The 23,989-nt window shown below is 44.0% G+C and overlaps 1 protein-coding gene across 8 annotated transcripts in view; it reads left to right on the top strand.

The window, feature by feature from the left end:
• The window catches only part of LOC106585083 (autism susceptibility gene 2 protein), a 385,999-nt gene that overhangs the window by 158,742 nt on the left and 203,268 nt on the right, over positions 1 to 23,989 (top strand). For all 8 annotated transcript variants that reach the window (XM_082968508.1, XM_014170870.3, XM_014170872.3 and 5 more), the window contains exon 4: positions 3,991 to 4,026. In XM_082968508.1, coding sequence (XP_082824634.1) covers positions 3,991 to 4,026 — 36 coding nt within the window. The remainder of the gene's footprint in view (positions 1 to 3,990; positions 4,027 to 23,989) is intronic.

Here is a 23,989-nt window from a genome sequence, read left to right as displayed (position 1 = left end):
AGTCCTGCTGCTGGTTGCATGCGGGATGCTGGCCCCGTCTTTTTTTAACACACTTCACGCTCCGCCAAGCCATGATTGGCCCCTTTAAGTTCTCGCACCTCTAAAACCAATAGTCTGTCCCGTAGGAAAACCAACCGCCCTGCTTGTCACCGTGGCTTTGAGGGTCCGGGGGAGGGGGCGTGGAAATGGGGAGAGGATTAGGGGGCGGATTTAGCAACATTTCTGTTCTCCGGGGCTGTTTAGTTAACCCTAAAACACCGCCAGTGTCCTCGACACCCCCACACCCCTATGCCTCTCCCCTATCCTCCCCTTCCTCGCTGCTGCGTCTCTGGGGCAGGTTCTTAAATGCTTTTGAAGTATTAAGCGCTGCAGAAATCCATTGAGAGCCATGTATAATGGCTTTTAAGAGAGAGTGTTTAGCTATATCCCGACCCCATGGCTTATGAACCTGCTTTAATGGATTTTTTCCCCTCTTCCCTTCACCCGGACTAAATCCAATGGATTGTCCCTCATTATCATTTAAATAAGACTCTCTTTCTACTCCAAACGCTCCAACTTGAATGAAACCTGCATAGTAAGGCTAATTCCAAATGGCTTTGGCCTACCACTACCACACTGAGTCACACACACATATACACACACTCATGCACACACACACACACACACACACACACACACACACACACACACACACACACACACACACACACACACACACACACACACACACACACACACACACACACACATATGTTGTTCACTTTTCCCCCTTTGTGTCCACATACATGGCCGGCTCTGCCCTTCTGCCCTCCACATCTAGCCCTCCCTCTCTCTCTCTGGCAGTGGGGACAGAAGGGGTGAATAGAGAGGGAATAGTCTTTTGATTCCCGCAGAGCTGACTTTCCGGTTCGCCATAGGACACCTCCCTAATCGTCACAGTGGGGTTGAGTCTGTGAATCAGAGGGAGCAGAGGCACTGATGACAGCTAAAGCACAGAAGCAGGTGTGGGAAGGAGGGATAGAGGGAGAGAGAGATGGATGGAGGGATTGGAGGTACTATGGACAAAATTGGTCTAGCAGAAAAGTCCCCTCCTGAGACTGGAGGAGAAATTGCCAATCGAAACGGAGAAGTAAAAGGGGGGGAAGTGGAAGGTGTGGAAGAAGCGGGAGATTGGTATTCTGAGTGAGAGAGAAGAGACAGAGAGAGAGACAGAAAGAGAGAGAGACAGAGAAAGATAAAGAGAGGGAGAGAGACAGAGACATACAGAGAGAGACAGAGAGACAGGGAAAGAGATAGAGAGCAGCTTTCTCCAGTCTGTCTGGCCCCTCACTTGGAGTTGAACCAGGATGACTCTGTCAGGGGCCTCGTCTATCAACAGAAGCGAGCACTGTCAGCATACACATGACAGTTTTATTATACAATGTCAGTGTATTTGACATTATAAGTGCATAAGTTACATTCATTATTGGATTTGTCCACACATGCATTCAAAACTCAACTTTGACCCTAAACTACACCCCAATACATATACTCTAAATGTAATTTTTTTACACAAATCAATGAAAGATGGGTTTTTAAGAGTAATGCAATGGAATGGTATACAGTATTTAAGCAACACCAATGACTTGATCACTCAAAAAACACATATTTCAAAGTGTTTTAACGGCATGGGTGGTGGGTGTTGTCAGTCTTAAGCATTGATATTCAGTCGTAAGCATTCCTACCTGTGTATTTTCCTTTGTAGTACTACAGGAAATCACGGACTACAAAAACAAAAACAGCCACATCACGGATACCCAAGTCACACTTCCAGACAAACTAAACACCTACTTTGCCCGCTTTGAGGATAATACAGTTCCACCGTCGCGGCTCGCTAACAAAGACTGAGGTCCACCCCTCTCCTTCTCAGTGGCTGACGTGAGTAAAACATTTAAACATGTTAAACCTCGCAAAGCTGCCGGCCCAGACGGAATCCCTAGCGGCGTCCTCGGAGCATACGCAGACCAGCTGGCTGGTGTGTTTACGGACATATTTAATCGCTCCCTATCCCAGTCTGTTGTCCCCATATGCTTTGAGATGGCTACCATTGTTCCTGTATCCAAGAAGGCAAAGATAACTGAACTAAATGACTACCTCCACATAGCACTCACTTCTGTCATCATGAAGTGCTTTGAGAGGCTAGTCAAGGACCATATCACCGCCACCCTACCTGACACCCTAGACCCACTTCAGTTTGCATACCGCCCCAACAGGTCCACAGATGACACAATCGCCATCGCACTGCACACTGCCCTATCCCATCTAGACAAAAATAATACCTATGTAAGAATGCTGTTCATTGACTACAGCTCAGCATTAATCACCATAGTACCCTCCAAGCTCATCATCAAGCTGGAGGCCCTGGGTCTCAACCCCTCCCTCTGCAACTGGGTCCTGGACTTTCTGACAGGCCGCCCCCAGGTGGTGAGGGTAGGAAACTTAATCTCCACTTCGCTGACCCTCAACACTGGGGCCGCATCAGGGTGTGTGCTCAGCCCTCTCCTGTACTCCCTGTTCACCCACGACTGTATGGCAATGCACGCCTCCAACTCAATCATCAAGTTTGCAGACGACACAACAGTAGTGGGCTTGATCACCAACAATGACGAGACAGCCTACAGGGAGGAGGTGAGGGCACTCGGAGTGTGGTGTCAGGAAAACAACCTCTCACTCAACGTCAAAAAAACTAAGGAGATGTCGTGGACTTCAGGAAACAGCAGAGAGCACCCCCCCAATCCACATCGAAGGGACAGCAATGGAGAAGGTGGAAAGATAAGTTCCTGGGCGTACACATCACTGACAAACTGAAATGGTCCACCCACACAGACAGTGTGGTGAAGAAGGCGCAATAGCGCCTCTTCAACCTCAAGAGGCTGAAGAAATTTGTCTTGTCACCCAAAACCCTGACAAACCTTTACAGATGCACAATCGAGAGCATCCTGTCAGGCTGTATCACAGCCAGGTACGGCAACTGCTCCGCCCTCAACCGCAAGGCTCTCCAAAGGGTGGTGCGGTCTGCACAACGCATCACCGGGGGAAAACTACCTGCCCTCCATGACACCTACAGCACCTGATGTCACAGGAAGGCCAAAAAGATCATGAAGGACAACAACCACCCGAGCCACTGCCTGTTCACCCCGCTATCGTCCAGAAGGCGAGGTCAGTACAGGTGTATCAAAGCAGGGACCGAGAGACTGAGAAACAGCTTCTATCTCAAGGCCATCAGACTGCTAAACAGCAATCACTAACTCAAAGAGGCTGCTGCCTACATTGAGACCCAATCACTGGACACTTTAATAAATGAATCACTAGTCACTTTAAACAATGCCACTTTAAATAATGACACTTTAATAATTTCTACATATCTTACATTACTCATATCACATGTAAATACTGTATTTTATACCATCTACTGCACCTTGCCTATGCCGCACGGCCATCGCTCATCCATATACTTATATGCACATATTCTCATTCACCCCTTTAGATTTGTGTGTATTAGGTAGTTGTTGGGGAATTGTTAGATTACTTGTTAGATTTGTGTGTATTAGGTAGTTGATGGGAATTGTTCGATTATTTGTTAGATATTACTGCACTGCTGGAACTAGAAGCACAAGCATTTCGCTACACTCGGATTAACATTTGCTAACCATGTGTATGTGACCAATAAAATGTGATTTGATTTGATACCCTTGACTCCAGTGGCGTCATTTCATTTGCACTGCAGTAAGCAGTTGTTTTGAGCAAAATACCCTTTTCATCTCCCCTCTCCCTAGTCAAGGCCATCCAAAATGAATGGCAGTGACGTTTTTGCTAGCTAGTACAGGTCGGGCGCAGGCGGTGAGGGAGAAGGTTAACGTGAATATTGATATTAAAGCGTTGCGGCTTCATCATGTCAGTGGCTGGCTCATGGTCCCTAAAGGTCAACCCTGTTCTCCTCTCTCTCTACAGAGCTCCACTCACTCGCTGTCAGGCCGGGGCTACTCGGTAAGTGACATTTTCATGCTTCATGGCTTTACGGCAGAATTACAATCTCAAACGGCTCTCTTTATTGCCCCGTCGCTCGACACTTTAATTATGTTAAATAGAGTAATGGAGAAATCATGATATTAGGGACATTACTCCTGGATGACTGACTGATTAAATTGTAGGAAGGAAAGGAAGAGATGCATCCCGAATGGCACCCTATTTCCTATGTAGTGCGCTATTTTTGACCAGGACCCTCTGGTCAAACGTAGTGCACTATTTATGGAATAGGATACCATTTGAGACGCAACCAAGGTGTCCTGCTCTACCTTGGGTAAATGTGGCTGTTTTATTGACATCCATCACATCAGGCCGTGCAGGAAGGCAGCCGTTCAGTAGTTCTGCAGTTTAAGTGTTGGAGGAGATGTCTTCCTGCACTGCCTGCCAACTACAAGCCATTTGAATCAGTTGTCAGACAATATGCTTAAAAGCCTTTAAAAAAGTGAGTGACTGCATTGTTACATACCCCCTCCCCACACAATACATTTAATATCATATGCGCACTTATTCTTTCAGAATACCCATAGCATAGCTGTTCTAATGTAGCCCTATCTTATGAACAGGGGAAATATAACTGCTTTCGCATTCAACTCTATACTTTCATTACCTTTGAATTGAAAATGTATTATGCGTTCTTGTGTAAAGTGATAAATCTTGTCAGCCCAGTCCTTTTATACAGCACACTGTCTCACTTAGTGTATCTAGGATACTATTTTTACCACTTGAAAGCATATTTTGCAGACTACACAAGTCAACAGGATGTGTTTTTTAAACCTTATGAACCTGTTCACTTATCATTATTTCCAGAAAGCTGATGAGTATTGTTTTAATTATGCGGTTCAGAGTTGATAAAGGCAGTCTTGAGTCTTGTAGTCGTCCTTGTTGTCCTCTACATGAAGGGACAATTTATAGAGAGACATTTTTAGCTCCCGTTACACCACTAGACCTGCCTGTGAGTGACATATGGCAATTCCTATCGTAGCTTCAGTGTGATCAAACAAATAAACATCATCTATAAATGGTTTGTCACTGCTAATCAGGGGAAGAGTATCTGCTGAGGTAGCGCTTAAAGAGGCGAACAAAGCTTAAGTTAAAAGACATTGATCTGTGTGGGGTTTTATGGTGCTTCTGCGTGGAAATGGAACATGTCACTTTCCTATTCCCTCACGGCTGCATACTCACACAGAGATGTAAACAAACAAGACCTCCCGGAAGCTGCTGCAGCCCTTTGGCTCGAGCTGTCAGTTTAAGTCTGGTGGAGGGAAGGAAGGATGGAGGACGCCCCCTCTTCATCTGTTCTTTATGGAGAGAGAGCAGGGGGGGGAGAAAGAGAATATTATTGAGAGTAGGAGTAGGATCGAGAAAGGTTGAGAGAGGAGTAGTAAGTAAAGGAGAGGAGAGAGGGAGGAAAGTAAGAAAAAAAACCTAAGAAAGTGCACAGGAAGTCTGACATTGTCAAGCGCCTGCCCTGCCTCCCTATCTGATGGTGTGTGCTGCGCTGCAGTGTGGTGGAGCCCTTTGGGCTGCTTGTGGGCGGACTGACAGAGGGTTCGGCACAGGCTTCTGGGGCCATGCAGGAGCCCTTATCAGCAGGTGCTCCGGGCTCTGTGGTAGGGCCTAGGGCCTGTCTGAGAGAGAGACAGGGAGGGAGAGATGAAGGCAGCCGGTGTGGGAGGAAGGAGGGTGGTGGAGGGTTGGAGAGCACGCAGGCAGGCAAGCACACAGAGAGAGGAGGCACAGATAGCTGGGTTATCTGATGGTCAGCCCTGGGCTGTTATCACCATCTCCTGGCCTCGGGGGGGTTGTTATCTGTCACAAGGCACTAAGAGGTAAAATCCCAATCTCTCTTGACTGTTTGTTTTCCACTTCTATAGGAGATAACACCTCCACTATTTCCCTACCATATGTCTTTGACGCTGCCTGCCAGGCTGCTATATCTAATGCTGCCTGCCAGGCTTGCTATATCTAATGCTGCCTGCCAGGCTGCTATATCTGAGAGGCACATTTGAGACGTAAAATAAGACATGGTTCAGATTTAGACTCAGATTTAGAAATTGGAGCTTTTGGAGGACTGAGGCCGTAGCAAATTGTAATGGTTGTTATAAAGAATATATTGTTGGAACAGACTATTTCTATGTACATGTTGGCATGTATTATTGGGTAACACTCAAACACTCCTTGCAGCCAAGATTATAATAAATTGTTCCAAGTACATTTTTGCGGTACTAATTCCAAAAACAGTCAACGTAAAAATATATCCACAGGGAAAAGCACACGCAGGATATCAAAGTTATATCCTTAGTATTTTCATTTATTTAGAGCCAACACATTAACACCCAATTTTGATATCCTGCCTGTGCTTTTCCCTGTGGATATATTTTTATTGGGTAACACCCCTGGATCAATCTATACAGGCGTGCATACAGTACGTAGGTGTAGATTAGAACGTGCAATATGGTAAGTTCTCCATTTTCCATTGGACTGTCGTACACAAGCTGTATACATAGATTTTCTGAGATTTTTTGTTTGTTGATGACAGTACCCACCCCCACCGTCCATATCCATCACCCCTTACACAAATTTGTTGAAAACTTGACTGTTGACAACAGGCGATATGTAGCACAGCCACAGAGCACCGCTATCAGTCTGAGGTAAAATGTGAAATAGTTTATCAGGTCCTGCTTCCCTCTCCTCTCCTCTCCTCTGTGTTCTGCTGGCTTCATTATAGTGCCACCCATGTTGGGAAGACAATATCTGGCCCATTTCCTCAACTGTTCGCTACCTGCTTGTTTTTACAGGGGAGAGGAGAAGAAGATGGGCCCTGGCCTAGGTTTGTCTGGTGATTTATCTTTCTCTCTGGAGCCCTCGATAAAAACCTCCAGTCCTCTTCTGTGCCTCGCTCGGCGAGATAGGCTTTAAGAGACGGAGGAAAATGTCAAAATATCTTGGTGCGTCTATCTGCTCTTCCGATCTTCTCCGCAGGCTTGAAACGGAGCCGAGGAGGGAGACAGTTCACGAAAAAAAAACTAGCTCCTTTTCCTTTTCTCCAGATGAAGCGATTGAGCTTCCCCCAGCCTAGTCCACTGAACCACTGAAGGCCCAGTTTTTTTTCTCTTCACATTGAGAGTAGATAGACTGTGCTCTGAGTTCTGGTAGGTTTTGCGGTTTATGGTCTATCAGTTGCATTTACACTTTTCTTGTTGGAGGTTACAACTTTAGCTGGTCTGTCTAGATTGAGCTGGAGTGCTTGCAGCTTTCAGACACCCCTTTCATATTACCCTGCTCTGGCTTATTTAATCGTATTTTACGCTAGTTGAGTCTACATTCAAACACAGCATTCGCAAAGTCATCTGTGCGTTTCTTAAACAGCTTCATTTAATTGATTTGGCACTCATGACCTACGCTTTGTTCCAAATAAATGTCCTTGTCTCACTGATGAGGTAAAAAATAAAAGAATGTTCTTTGTCAAATACAAGGATTATTTCATTTAATTATAATCGGCACTATTAAAAAGCTTCACGCTTTATTTAACAAAACGACACAGATTAAATAAACCGATTGTTATAAAAGCCAAGGAGGGAAATTGAGGGAAAGGATACATCATATTTCATGTGATTTTACTATAAAACAATAAATAAAATAATATCTCGCTCAGTGAACATAACGTCACACGTTACCCACCGATACAGTACATACCCCTATGAGCTGTCTTATAGAGAAAGGCCCTTTCCTTTCCCCTACAATAAAACTCTCTCTCTCTCTTTTTCTCCCTCTCCAAAATAGATTTGTCTCACCTTTAAATTCCCACATCCCAGACCCCTGAGTGTTCGGCCGTAGTTTCCATCATCTTGCAGGTGTCTAGCTACATACCAGCGGCCCCTGCCCATGGTGAAAATTAGTAAAAGAAACGAATAGCCCAGCAGGACAGGGTTGGAGCCCTGACATTGTCCACCCCTTTGGTGGAGCGTTATCTGTCAGGGACGCTTCATGAGGGCTGTCTGGGTTGAAAACCCTATTTGTTTATCCCTGTGTGTGGGCCAGCTTCAGAGCAGGGGCCTGCTGCTCCCCTCTCTCCGGGGAGCCTGGCTGTTGCCGCTAGCAACAGATAAAAATGGCTGTTAACCACAGCAGGGCCCACAACACATCAATCATGTGCTCCAGATAAAGGCTTTAGGCTTCTGGAGGCCCGCAACTCTGAATGGCGGGGACTGACAATCCCCTTTCCAGTGACTGCACAGCCCCTATGGTGGTGGGATGGAGGGGTGGAGGGGGGCACCCAATCATTCAGTGAGAGGAAACTTCATTTTCACCCGTGGACAGCTTCAGCTCCGTTTTGTCCTAATGGAGATGCCATTTAAAATCCGCCAACACAAAAGGTACTCTGGGAGAGGTCATTTGAATAAAAAGGCGACATGGTGAATTAGTGTAGGCCTGGCCTCAGAAACCGTCGGCATAGTTCACTTGTTCTAAATGAACTCTTAATTGCTTTTGCCCACTTGCCTTTGCTCTTAAGGCTTTGCTTAAGAGTTGTGGAGTTCGGCATCACTGCATACCTGCATATGCCTTTTAGAATGAAATTGAGATCAGTGATTGAAAAACAACTTAGAACTAGCTTAGAGGGCTGTGAAGTGATTTTGGCCCTGTGGTATTTTTCACTAGAGGTGATTTTAATGGTTCATTTCAGCCCTTTCTTTCTCAATCCAAGTAGAAATCCAGTAATGGCATTGGTGGTCAGAGAATGTACAAGGCTCTAAGTAAATCGAATAGATTCTAAGAAGAATTTCAGTGTTCTCATCAACCATGTTAGTTATTTGACATTGAAACACAGGCAGAAGCCGTAGGCATAATGCAAATAAGTATTTGTTTTTCCAATACAGCCCCCCACTCTCTCTTGGTCATCAGTCTTGATTTGTCATAGTCGATGCCCCCCAACTCACATTGGCCCCACTAAGAAAAAGGGCTGTCCGTAATGTACAGTAACTAAGTAACGATGCTGTCAGGATTTGTATACCGCTGGCTCTCCACATTAACTTATATGGCCACTCTAGACAAATAAAGTGATAATTCCACTCTATCATATGTTACATACACCACAATCAAGGCCCAATTACATGCTACTTTCATTTATAAAAGCTCTGAACGCAGACTTGAATGCTTTAATGAGCGCTGTAATGAACGCTCAGGGTGTTTGGCAATTCTCCTAGATGTTACTGTGGCTTTTATGGCCCATTATAACATACAATTTGCATCAGCAAATTACAATGCTCGATATCATTATCCAACCGTAGACCTGATCATAAATTAAACCTCCAATTACAAACCTCTATCTGCCTGGGGAGTGATTCTTTGGCTGCATTCTCACCGGGGGAGAAATGAAGGAGAGAGAGGCGGAGCGAGAAAGAGAGAGAGTGGGAGAGAATAGCCTCCAATGTGTTGTGAATAACTTACTTCGTCAGTCAGAGGCATTCATTCCCATAATCGGCCCTGGCTCTTTCTCTCTGCCTCCTCTCCTCCCAGCTCAAAGCTCAGAGGCCACATTAAAAGCTCATTAGTGCCCAAGCGGTGGCCATCTTGGTCGAGAGGTTGTGTTGCAAACTCTTCTAACCAAAAAAAAATCATAATTGGCTATAGGTGGGTGATGACGTGGCAAGTGGCAGCGTGATAGGCACAGCTTGTCCGATGAATTAATCATAAAATGTAGGATTAGCTGATTAACTGCGAAACAAACACCCTACAAAACCTATTTATTGATCAGCATTTTGATATGCTTGAAAAAGAATCAGATATATCTAAGCGAACAAGAGAAGACCTCTCCTTGGGCTCTGCGAGCAAAACTGAGGGGAAGCCGCCATCTAAATTTCCAAATGTAACATTGGAGAAGGAAAAGTACCGTGGACTCCCTAAAAGACACTACGGAGAGGTTATGGTATGATAATAAAACAGTGAAAGCGGAATTACTTGATCTAAAGTACAGAAGTATGAAGAATAATATTGTCATAATGGGAATAAAGGAGGATGAAAACAAAAACTGTCAGTCAACTGAGGAAAAATTAAAGATTTTCATGAAACCTAATCTCTAGATGACGAACGAACAGGTGGATGCAATTGATTTTCAAAGGGCACACCATTTTGGTGGCAGAGGAGAGGGAAGGCCCCGTCCGATAGTAGCTAGGCTAACTCACTAAAAATGAAGATTGCCTTACTACATCAGGGTAGGGAACTGAAGAACACCCCGTTCTCTATTAATGAACAATTTCCCCATGAAATAGTGGAGAGACGACCTGCCCTGTACCCCACCTTCAAAAGGCTCAGAGATTCTCAAGATGCGCTGGTCTGATGAAACCAAGATTGAACTCTTTGGCCTGAATGCCAAGCGTCACGTCTGGAGGAAACCTGGCACCATCCCTACAATGAAGCATGGTGGTGGCAGCATCATGCTGTGGGGATGTTTTTCAGCGGCAGGGACTGGGAGACTTGTCAGGATTGCGGCAAAGATTAACAGAGTAAAGTACAGAGAGATCCTTGATGAAAACCTGCTCCAGAGTGCTTAGGACCTCAGACTGGGATGAAGGTTCACCTTCCAACAGGACAACGACCCTAAGCACACAGCAAAGACAACGCAGGAGGGGCTTCGGAACAAGTCTCTGAATGTCCTTGAGTGGCCCAACCAGAGCAGACTTGAACCCGATCTAACATCTCTGGAGAGACCTGAAAATAACTGTGCAGCAATGCTCCCCATCCAACCTGACAGAGCTTGAGAGGATCTGCAGATAAGAATGGGAGAAACTCCCCAAATACAGGTTTGCCAAGCATACCCAAGAATAATCAATGCTGTAATCACTGCCAAAGGTGCTTCAACAAAGTACTGAGTAAAGGGTCTGAATACTTATATAAATGTAATATTTCATTTTTTTTCTTTTTTATAGAATAACAAAAATGTATAAAAATTTTTTTGAAGACTGCAGTAAAATAGGAAATCCAAGGTTGTTTTTGAGTTTCAAATGATATGGCCTAATTTTTGGTGGATGTACAGCAAATCGGAACAAATAGAATTTAAGATAAAACAAAATAAATATGAAGAGATCTAATGTAGGGCTAGGATAAAAACCTGTCTAGGTTCTTTACTGGAGTAGGCCTACACAATCCTATAATAATTGGCATCATTATCTTTTTATAAAAAAAAAATGATCTCAAGCTTAATACTGTGAAGGCTATATTATTGTTCTGATACACACTGGCAAATGTATTGGGTATTGTCAACAGGGTTGTTGTCTCTATTAGTGTGCGGCTGGCTGGTTAACACTGGGTTAAACTGATTAAAGTTAATGGTAGAGCCAACACAATAACTGGCTTATGGAAGCACTTCTCTAAGCGAGAAGTATATTATATTTTTACACACGATATATACACAACCTTTTTATCTTTCGTTCGTAATGTTAGAAGCCTATGTGTAATACAGCCGAGGTGAATTTTGTTTTGTGTGTGTGTGTGTGTGTGGGGGGGGGTGGTTTTACAGGTTTATTCGCCCTAGATTGTCGTACTGCATGTGCTTCGTTGCTATCTTGCCATGGCTGTGTCAGGGTAGGTTGTAAGTTCAACTATCCCTTCATGGGTCGTGTGAATCCATTCATGGGTAGTGTGATGCATAAGACACATATTAACTGGCAGTCATTAGCGGCTCTTAAAATGTTCCTTTTTCTTTCTTCCTTTTTGCCAGAATTTAACAGAATATAATAAGGACTACATATGTCTCTCTGCCAATAGGCAGCGTGCATGTAATTGACATTAAGAACTAGTCTTGCAATATTATGTATGACCTTTTCTCTCTCTCCATTTTTTAAATATTTTTTCGAACAATCGGATTAAATGAACTGAGCAGGCTGGGCTGACATGCTTATAGCCTTTTCTAGGATTTTCTTAATATGTGCATGAATCTATAATATTATGCTGTTATTATTTCTATTATTATTGTTATTTCATTTTTCTGTTTCCCATATTATTTGGCTAGTTTTCTCTTAAAAACCATCCTCATAGACATGCAATAGACATATGGGGCTTTGAATGTGTGAGTGAAGGGTGGGAGTGTTGAACTAGGTTATCGTGGGACTGCCCATATTTCCCTCTGGCCTACGCCAATTGCCGGCCAAAGGTTTGCTTAGGACGCAAAGTTGCGTCAGGAGTTAGGTAGGTGGTCTGATGATCTGAAAGACAACAGACCTCCTAGATAGAGGGGAAGGATTTAGTGTGTGGAATTGGAGAGGACAATTGGAGGTTTACACAGTTGCAGCTACAGTATGCTTAACAGTGGAAATAGTATGGTACAGCTACAGCACCAGTCAAAAGTTTGGACACACCTACTCATTCCAGGGTTTTTCTTTATTATTACTATTTTCTACATTGTAGAATAATAGTGAAGACATCAACATTATGAAAGAACACATATGGTATCACATAGTAACCAAAAAAGTGTTAAACAAATCAAAATATATTTTATATTTGAGATTCTTCAAAGAAGCCAACCTTTGCCTTGATAACAGCTTTGAATCTGATCTCCATCAATTAGGACTGGACATTGATTCATCAAATCTAAAATGTTTGAACATTTTTGCTCAATCTTGCATGCTTTCTCAAACAGCTGTAACTGTATATGCATTCGTAAATCAGTCCTTTGTTGAGCTGGGCTCTGGGATGTAACAACCGTTGAGCATCTGAGCTGATGGTTGATTGTGGGGAAAAGAGGTTAAGTGTGTAAGAGTGTGTGTGTGTGTATCCCATGTATCTGTTGCAAGGGGGAGTTAGGGACCATATAGGATGAATCACAATAATTGCTTGACAAAAATGTAATGTAATGCAACAGCAACCCTGGTAATAGGTTCCTTTGCATGAACTGCCGACGTTATAACGCATATTGATTGTTAGTGATGGAAATGAAGATACGCAAGATTTTTGAATATATACACTACTAGTCAAAAGTTTGGACACACCTATTCATTCCATGGTTTATCTTTATTTGTACTATTTTCTACATTGCAGCAATTCGACCATGAAGGCCTGATTCACACGGTCTCCACAGTTGATGTTGAGATGGGTCTGTTCCTTTAACTCTGTGATTCATTTATTTGGGCTGCAATCTGAGGCTGGTAATTCTAATGAACATATCTTCTGCAGCAGAGGTAACTCTGGTTCTTCCTTTCCTGTAGCGGTCCTCATGAGAGCCAGTTTCATCATAGCGCTTGTTGGTTTTTGCGACTGCACTTGAAGAAACTTTCAAAGTTCTTGACATTTTCCGAATTGACTGAATTGACCTTTTTGTCTTAAATTTTACCAAATAGGGCTATCTTCTGTATACCACCCCTACCTTGTCACAACACAACTGATTGGCTCAAACGCATTAAGAAGGAAAGAAATTCCACAAATTAACTTTTAAGAAGCACACCAGTTTTACCCCCCTTTTTCTCCCCAATTTCGTGGTATCGAATTGGTAACAGTCTTGTCTCATTGCTACAAATCCCGTACGGACTCGGGAGAGGCAACGGTTGACAGTCATGCGTCCTCCGAAACACAACCCAACCAAGCCAAGCCGCACTGCTTCTTGACATAATGCACATCCAACCCGGAAGCCAGCCGCACCAATGTGTCAGAGGAAACACCGTACACCTAGTGACCTGGTCAGCGTGCACCGCACCCAGCCCGCCACAGGAGTCGCTAGTGCCAGCCAAACCCTCCCTAACCCGGACGACGCTGGGCCAATTCTGCGCCACCCCATGGGCCTCCCGGTCGCGGCCGGCTGCGACAGAGCCTGGGCTCAAACCCATCACAGCTAGCACTGTGATGCAGTGCCTTAGACCACTGCGCCACCCGGGAGGCCCACAGGCACACCTGTTAATTGAAATGCATTCCAGGTGACTACCTCATGAAGCAGGTTGAGAGAATGCCAAGAGTGTGCAAAGCTTTCATCAAGGCAAAGGGTGGCTACTCTGAAGAATCTCAAATATCAAATATATTTTGATTTGTTTAACACTTTTTGGGCTTACTACATGATTCCATATGTGTTATTTCATAGTTTTGATGTCTTCATTATTATTCTACAATGTAGAAAAGAGTAAAAAAAAAAAAAAACTTTAATGAGTAGGTGTGTCCAAACTTTTGACTGGTACTGTATATACACAGTGTATATATCTGTCTCTCTCTCTCTCTCTCCATTTCACTCTCTCTCTCCCTCTAGCCTTTAACCCGATTATTCACTGAAGGGAACATAATAAATAGTTGGGATTTATTATGCCGCTGCAGCTTATTAATTCAGCGCCACGAGTGTAGTATTAGTCTGTGGTGTTTCAAGGTACAGATACACATCACAGCAGCCTTATGTCATGTCCGTCCCCTCCAGGTATTCACTGGAAGCCATTTCAGATCTGTTAAAAATAATACATCTTTGTGATTTTGAGGCCCTCTTTCATGAGACAGCACAACTTACCTTGAATGTACATTGTTCAATCCTTCCTTCCCACATGTGAAGACATCTTACTGCGCCGCTGTGCCTAGCTATTGAAATCCTCTCTCCGCCTCGTCTCTCTCCCGAGCTCCATAACGATTGTTTCGGGAAACAAACAGTAAAAATACCTGTGATGGCTTCTGTTCTCTGTAATCTGCGACCTGTGGCCAAATCTTACCGAGAGAGGAAGAACAAAAGGCGCTATGCAACAGATAGCTGCAGGCTTGGAGCAGAGCGGAGCTGAGAGCAGACCTCTCCTGTGAAACAAAAGGCCCGCGGGCCTCACCGAACCCCGAGAGCACCCACCACCGCGTTAACAAAGCCTGAAATTACGGAGAGCCTGGGGCTGGCACTGCTAAAATGTTTCTTTTATGGCCCTGGTGGATTCCAGCGTTGGGATTTCAGGGGTGGAAAAATGAACGCTGCCTGCCTGCCTTTTGCTGTCTCTGATTTTAATACAGCGTTTTTCTCATCTCTCTTCCTCACCTCGCTCAGTGCGACTTTCACACACTTCCTTAGCTCATTTTAAAGGCACTAAAACCCTGGCCTTTTAAGGGTGTTCGTGATGGTAAATAATGAATAACTTTAAGGCCTAAAATCTTAACGCCTTTAGATGTAATGCAGGCTGTAACTTTTGTTGCCGTGCCACACAGTTCAGTGGTTTGTGGCGAGGCCTTATTTAAGGTTACAAAATAAGCACACGATGATAGTACTACATTCCATACACATAAACACCCCCTTGGAATTATCTGGCTTCTTTCCCCCTCCAGATACTCATCAGTGCCAATAATTTCCCCTCACATAAGTGTGTGGTTCGCAAAACCATACAAAAAGTTAGTAAATAGGTCATGTTCTGCCATTTGTCTTCGAATCACTCGACGAAACCACAATTTCTTCCATCTGAGCCCCTGAGCCTTACTTCTGGGACTCCCAGCGCCAACACACTCGCTCATTTGATTTTCTGTCACGTTTTTTTTTCTTCTTTCCCTTACCCCATGTATGACAGTCGACGTAAAACAACCACCCACACCCCCTCTCTCCCCCCCTCCAGAATGTGTCTGGCGGAGCAGCAGGTAAAGTGACAGATTACAGGAGGAGCGGTATAATTATGCTTCCAGCTGATCCTTCTCTGTTTATGAGGAAAATAACTGTTAATGACAGTGTTGTGCTGTCCCCTAAGGCCAAGTCCTGTAGAGTTACAGTAGTCTGGGGAGGAGCTGGAGGAGCCTGGCTCGCTTTCTTCATCAGCTTCTACTTCTTTTTTTTATCTCTTTCCCTCTCTCTCGTTTCTATTCTTGAAAAAAAAATATATATAAAAAACTACAAAAAAAGAAGAGCACAGGGTTGCGGTTTTATGGCTCTCTCTCACCTCGTTCCACTGTGGTTTGGCCTGGGGCTAACAGATGCGACGAGCAGAGCAGGTACAACCCAGATTTCCTGTCGTGTGTGTGTGTGTGTGTGTGGTGTGTGTGTGTGTGTGAGGTGTATGGGCGCTCACAGGCGCTGCACGAGGCAAATAACAGTGGGCCTTCGAAAGTTCACCTTCGTAGTGTGCAGTACGCACATGCAGGCTAGCTCGTGGTAAGGGGGCCCTGACTTTCCACTGCCTCCCCCACCACTTCCCCACACGGTGAGAGGCTCTGACCAGCCAAGCCATGGCATCTTACCCCCAGGCCCTGCATGATGTATCCCTCCTATGTGCTTTCACACACGCTGGCCAGATCTGATCTCCATGATAGGAGTGGAGTTTGTTTTTAGATAAAGGAGCTTAAACATAATCACAGGGTTTCCATGTAGTCTTTAACCAGTGGCATTGTCCCACTGGCAGATGCCTGATCTCACAGTGTAAAGAGGCTGGATGGCTTGCTTTCAGCAGCCTCACTAGTCACTGTGTCATTATTGGTGTTATTTGACTATATGGAAATCGCTAGTCTGTCAGTGTAAAGCTAATGTCTGTGTCTCTGGGTAAACCAGACAGACCAGAAAGAGACATGATTTGTCTTTGTCTCCTCAAAGGCCCCATGCACATGTTGATATGAAACCCACCTGTTTCACTATCTCTCATCTGACCAAGATGTGCCCTTGCTTTGTCTTTGAAGCCTTGATGAAATAGAAATAGAGATCCTACTTTCTGATACAGTCATATACTTCCCGAATAATGTGAGAAATAGTGTTTTGCATTTCTTGAGTGTTTGAATATCAATCATTCATCAGCCTCGCCCACAACGGTCCTCCATGTACAGTGCCTTAAAGTATTCACACCCCTTGACTTTTTCCACATTTTGAGACTTTGTGTTACTGGCCTACACACAATACCCCATAATGTCAAAGTGGAATTATGTTTTCAGAAATGTTTCCAAATTAATAAAACATTTAAAGCTGAAATGTCTTATAAGTATTCAACCCCTTTGTTATGGCCCAACCCCTTTGTTAAACCAGTTACAGAGTTTAGTGGCTGTGATAGGACGAAACTGAGGATGGATCACCCACATTGTAGTTACTCCACAATACTAACCTAATGATGTGAAAGACGGAAGCCTGTACAGAATAAAAAATATAGCAAAACATGCATCCTGTTTGCAATAAGGCACTAAAGTAAAACTGCAAAAATGTGGAAAATAAATTAACTTTATGTCCTGAATACAAAGTGTTATGTTTGGGTTAAATCCCTTACAACACATCACTGAGTACCACTCTTCATATTTTCAAGCATGGTGGTGGCTGCATCATTTTATGGGTATGCTTGTCAAGGAATAGTTTTTTGGGGGGGATAAAAGGAAACCAGAATAGAGCTAAGCACAGGCAAAATCCTAGACGAAAACCTGGTTCAGTCTGCTTTCCAACAGACTGGGAGACAAATTCACCTTTCAGCAAGACAATAACCTATAACACAAGGCCAAATATACACTGGAGTTGCTGAGTGGCCTAGTTCAATTTTTTACTTAAATTGGCTTGAAAATCTATGGCAACACTTGAAATGGCTGTCTGGCAATGATCAACAACCAACACAGAGCTTGAAGAATTTAAAAAAGAATAATGTGCAAATATTGTATATTCCAGGTGCACAAAGCTCTTAGAGACTTACCCAGAAAGACTCACAGCTGTAATTGCTGCAAAGGTGATCCTAACATGTATTGACCCAGGTGTGTGAATATTTATGTAAATTAGATATTTATGTATTTAAGTTTCAATACATTTCCCAACATTTCTAAAAACATGTTTTCACTTTGTCATTGTGGGGTATTGTGTGTAGATCTGTGAGAAAAACTATAATATTTAATCAATTTTAAATTCACACAACAAAATGTGGAATAAGTCATCCTATTCCCAATATTACAAAGAGTAGTCATGTGAATCTATCCCACTCAGGTAGGCCTATCCCCTCTAGGAACCTAGTCCACTCCTAGGTTGGCCTATCCCCTCTAGGAACCTAGTCCATTCCTAGAGAGGTCTATCTCCACTAGAAACCTAGTCCACTCCTAGGTCGGCCTATCCCCTCTAGGAACCTAGCCCATTCTTAGAGAGGTCTATCTCCACTAGGAACCTAGTCCAGTCCTAGGTCAGCCTATCCCCTCTAGGAACCTAGCCCATTCCTAGAGAGGCCTATCTCCACTTGGAACCAGCTCACTCCTAGGTCGGCCTATATCCACTAGGAACCTAGCCCACTCCTAGGTAGCCTATCCCCAGTAGAAACCTGTGCCATTCCTAGGTAGGCCTATCCCCAATGGAAACCAGGCCCACTCCTAGGTAGGACCTATCCCACAGAATCACATTGTCCCCAGACCTCCTACATGGGCCCTCAACCAACCAGAATCACATTAAAGATTCATGTCCACAGAGATGGTGCCCGTGATGGTGACCTCCTCCTGTTGTCCACTGACACTGGTCAGACCGCTACAGTGTGGAGCAGATCAGGACATGAAAGATTAAGCGGGCCCTGCTGTCTCAGTGGGATCCCTGTCTCCCTGTGCCCAGACGAGAGAAGGCCAATCTGGTACCTAGCCTCCTGCTTTCTCTCTCCCTCCCTCCTTTCCTCCCACCATCCCTGCCTTCCCCCGCATCCCTGCCTTCCCCCGCAGAGCGTTGAGCCATGGCAGCGGGTCGTCCTGGCCAGGCCCGGCTTCATTACACCTGCCAGATGGGCCGAGAATTAGATCTCTACTCCCACGTTGGGAGGGAGGGAGGGAGGGAGGGAGGGAGGGAGGGAGGGAGGGAGGGAGGGAGGGAGGGAGGTGGTGGTGGTGGATTAGAGGGAAAAAAATAATGGTTTTTGTTTTCATTTACATTGCAAGTTATTACATTTTAATGTAACACCTCTTGGGACCCGGGAGTATTAAATGACTGTTCTTGAATAATCGACACTAACTGCAAGCAAATGCTGGGGAGAAATGAAATTAGCGAGCATAGCAATTTGGCAAAGTGATTATGGTCTCCTCTGAGGCAGTTCCTGATGATTTAAGAATGCTAACATTTAAACAAGTCAGATCTCATTACTCCTCAAGGTTAAATTGAGATGCGTCTCAGAGAAGGGAAGGGTAGGCAGCCGTTGCTAGATTGGAAATAAGGTTTCTCTTATTTTGACATTTTTTTTCTTCATGTTTCGTGTTCCTATCTCTTGCTTTGACAGTGGCTTGTTTGAAAATGGCGAGTGCTCAGGGCAGGAATCAGCGAGACCCCGGTGACACTTTGGAGCCAGTTTTTAATTGGATCAGGGATATTCCATTTCTGAGCTGTAATGTCTCCACTGTGCCAAATAACATCACATAGCTATGAGCAATAACAAGATGGCTTTTAAACTGCAGTTCATTTTGCAGTAGGCCTGTGTTCTTCAGATGCAGCGTCCCTTTTCCAAAACAGATACAGACCATTGAAAAGAACAAGACAACATACGCAAGGACAATTTTCTTGTATTTTCAGACATTTTAAATTGCGCCATTAATGCACTTTTATACTGTATTTTTCCATACTTTCACGTTGGTAGTGGGAAAAGAAAACAATTTTTAAAGCAATTTCAGTTCCATCGTCTTTTGTCCGGCATGTACCTCATTCAGCCATTCATTCACATCTGTTTTTCCACACAACAACCTTGATCCAATTAGCTGACAGGGACAATGGCATACTTTTCCTTTCGTGAGCCAAACAAATGTGAAAGGTTATAACAATACGGAAGCTCTTTTTCCATTACCGGCCGTCAGATCCTTTTAAACGTATTTACCCGCCATTTATTTGTCACCCTGTTCTTTTCTATCCAAGGGGGCTCAGCTGGGAAAGTGAAAGGGGATAACGATAATGATGTGAGGGGTAGCAGAGAGGAGCAGTGCAGAGGATGCAGATCCACTTTACTGTCACGTTAGAGCTGTGATAAATTCTCCTGCTGCACCGCACCACCAGAGAGGAGAGAGAAGTTGGGACTGAGACAGATGGGTTTGACTTTTATCTCTCCGGCTTCTGAAGAAATCAGAACATTGGTTGCCACTGATGAGATTTATTTAAAGTAAGGCGGAAGCAGGAGCAGCAAAGCTACTTTGGGGAATATGCTGTATTCGTTTTTATTCCCATCTGCAAAAAGGAAAACATTGCAAGTCAAATGTAATCATCATAACATTGGGTTATGCACTGTTCCGAATATAATATTAGGTTCACTGTCGTCTGGCATGCCTTATTTTCCCTGTAATTTGCATTTCGCAAAGCTACTAAGAACACTGTTGTTAATAAGAACAAATCACTAACTCTGTCTTTGCTTTTTTAAACCACTAAACCACTGCGTTATCTCTCAATACATCTAAGATGGGTGTCAAACTCATTCCATGGGGGGCTGAATATCTGCAGGCTTTTGTTTTTTCTTTCAATTAAAGCCCTAGATAACCAGGTGAGGGGAGTTCCTTACTAATTAGTGACCTTAATTCATCAATCAAGTACAAGGATGGAGCGGAAACCCGCAGACACTCGGCCCTCCGTGGAATTAGTTTTACACGTGAACAGCAAAAATTGGTTGAATCAACGTTGTTTCCACGTCATTTCAACCCCAAAATGAAATGTGATGATGTTGAATCAACGTGGGAAACTGATTGGTTTTGCAAAAAGTCATCAACGTAAGGGAATTTCGTATTTCTTTCCCAGAACTTTTAACCTAAATCCAAAGGACAGGGTGACATTTTTGGTTGATTTCACATTGAATTCATGTTAGTTGACAACTCAACCAAATGTAAATGAAAACTCTGTAACCAGTGGGAATACATTATCTAGTCTTCATTATCAATGGATGGAAGCATACACCACTGTTCTTGTTGTCAGCAATGTGTGATTTTTTGTTGTTGTTGTGGTTGTCAGTTATGCATATGTCGCCTAACATCTGTGTACGCCTTGTGAGGCTTTCTTGTGGCCAATGGGATTCGCGGTATGAGGAACATAGCTGACTACAACCATAGCAGGGTTATCCCCAGGAAAAAGCAACAAGCCTATAAATTGTAACCAGGAATTTCCACATGAAACATTCATGCTTAAGTATGATTAAGAAAAGATTAAGGAAGGGTTGTTTGCTTCTTAAAGGCCCCGTGACAGTTTGGAAATGGATTGAGTAGAGCTTTCATGGCTGTGGTTTTCCTAATCCCAAGCCAAGATTTCTCACCCACCTTTACCTGGAAACGCTTTACATCAAATTTTCACATGGGCTTTTGAGTCGAGCACAAGCGCCTCAAGGTTCCTACCTACCAGTTAATTCACCAAAACGGTAAACCAACAGAATCATTCATGTCGAGTGTCTTCTAAAGCTCTTGGCGCAATGTGGAGAGAAGAATCAGATACGTCAATCCAACACTGGCAGGCAGCTGTGCGGGGGAAAAAACCCCAAACCGCTTTAGATGAAATTGTCAAATGATATGTTGCACATGATACAGTATACCTTGGCTTGAGCAACCCTATGTAAAGCAATAGCCTACACATTTCAGATTCTAGGGACCTCAGATGGAACATCGGTCCATGCCTCCAGCCAGTGATTCAGATTTGTTTATTGCCACACAACTAATGGATATGAATCCATTTATGAATTAATTGTATTATTATGTATATGAGATGGGCTCCTCCTATCTGGCAGGTAGATGCTGTGATCCGCAGATAGATCCATACTTAATGATAGAAGATGGGTTTAGACAGAGGAACTTATTTGACAATCATTGAACTGCCACCTTGATTAATGGCAATAGCGATAGCGCCAGGCCTCGACACACCCCAACCTGCCGCCCTACCGTGTTTCGTTTCTGATCTGATCCCGCCTATTTACTGTTATCTGGCCTGGCTGGCTCAAGCCTCCGAGTCGACCTGTCAGCCGAGTGGCAGTTTAAAAAGAAATATCAAATTGAATTAAAATTGCTTGCTCACCCAAAACAGAGGCCTGCATGCCTTAAAGATCACACATCTGTTCCTCTAAATCATTGTTGCATAGTCAATCCCTCTCCTCTCCGGTGGGCGGGCGTGAGCGAGGGCTAATGTGAATTATTCATTCCAACGGGGCCACCGCACTCTTCATCATGTTAAAGTGCCCATGACATGACTGATGGAGCAGCCATCCCAGTGCAGCCAGCTATATGCTAATGCTTCTGGAAGGAGAAGGAGGAGAGGATCCTGGCTGGGCTAGAGCTGGTGTGCCTGGCTGGATGGCACTGTATGGGAAGGAGTGAGAAGAAGTAAGGGAAGGACAGCAGCAGCACGCCTGGCTTCGAGCATTTGATTTGGATAGGGGCTTAGGGTACTGAACTGCACTCAGTGGTCACCTGAGGATAAGCTTTCTCCATCTTCCTCTCCCCTCTCTTTCTTTACCTCTCTGTCCCTTTTATCTCTATGTCATAATCACACACCAACTCTCACGAGCACATTTCATGCCGCTCTCAAACTATAACTCACCAAGCAGCCAAAGTACTTCAGATACCATGCTAACTTATAGCTCCACAAATTCTCCCTCCTATATTCTCCCAAGCCCCTTAATCCTAGAGAGCGGTTTCAGAGCTTCTCCTCGAGGTCTCCAGTGGATAGAGTGTGTTTGCAGCAGTTAGCAGGACCTCTGCAATTTATCCTACATGATATGATTGGCTGAGGTAGAAGTCAGCCATCGGCTCCGACCGGGGGAACCAAAATGAAACCAAAATGTGTCTCTCACCTCTGTGAGGGATTGTGTAATGGAATGGCACAGGGGGTTTACTGTGAGCTGCTATGGGAGCTTTAATGGCTCACAGAATTGTACTCCTGAAATTCGATAAGTGAGCTCAATTTTAAGCACAAATAATTAACTTTGATCTTGATATTGCATGTACTGCATTGATTCATCCGGAGAAGAATGGAGGTTGTGCTGAATGGCAGTGTTACTGCTACATAATGGCTGTCTTGCAGGGACATGCCATCTCTCATCCTCAGTTTTGTCATTCAGTTGTTTTGTATTCATGGCTCAGAATGCTCTGATTGATAGGGATTTCTAAGGCTGGACTATCACATCTTGCATCTTTCTTATCTGCTGTACAGATGCATGCAAAACAGACAGAGCCTCTCCCAATTGTTATTTTCAATGCTGTAAATCGATCTTGCAATCAGCAAGTACAATCTTGTGAAGGTGAAATACAACGCAAACAACCAATGAGTCAGAAGGGAGGGAGAGAGAGAGGAGGGGGGAAGGAAGAGGAGGGAGAGACAACTATTTCCACTGCCGTTTGCATTTAACAGCTTCTGAGATGTGCTTTGTAAAGTTTCTCACCTTTTCAGAAACCGCCTCGCGTCTATAAAGGTCCTCAGCTGATACTTTGGTTCCCACAGACTCTGCCTTCTGAAATTTCACAATTGATAGCGGTTACTAACAGAGAAGAGCCTGATAAAATCTCACATGATTAGAGAAAGAAAAAAAACATGCAGTGTGAAACGGTGAGCGAGAAAGCAGAACAGAATCTGCACTCATCCGGCCTCTGAGGTTGGTGTCTGGGTTTCGATTGACACATCTCTATTTTGGCCTGCCCTGTGTGTGTGCGTTTGTGTTTAGAACTACACTCTCTATAGATGTGGAAGAGGTGTAAAGACCGGGGGTGGAAGAACCACAGATGCTTCATTTATTTTCTCTTTTACTCTACCTCCTTTTCATAATCTCATTGACACGTCGGTTCTTTAACGAGGCAAGGTTCAGCAGTTGTGTAGTTTTAGTAGGGTTGTTTAGAACTAGCTATTATTTCAAGGTTATCAATAGTTTATCACAAAAAAAATGGCTGCCATGTATTTATCTCCACTGCACAAACACATTTAAGACATTATTTAGGGAGTGGTTATTTTTTTGGCATCCTAACCAACATAATGCTGGTGTTTCTATTCCAAGTAGGAAACATTGAAACACCTTACAATGACGTTGCATCTCCTTTGTCTTCGTATAATCTTGATTTGCATCAGGGACAAGATGTGCCA

The sequence above is a fragment of the Salmo salar genome, chromosome 24 (assembly GCF_965601325.2).
Source record: "Salmo salar chromosome 24, fSalSal1, whole genome shotgun sequence".
Taxonomy (NCBI): Eukaryota; Metazoa; Chordata; class Actinopteri; order Salmoniformes; family Salmonidae; genus Salmo; species Salmo salar.
Note: the sequence above shows the minus strand (reverse complement) of the source record. Positions and strands in the feature narration are given on the sequence as shown.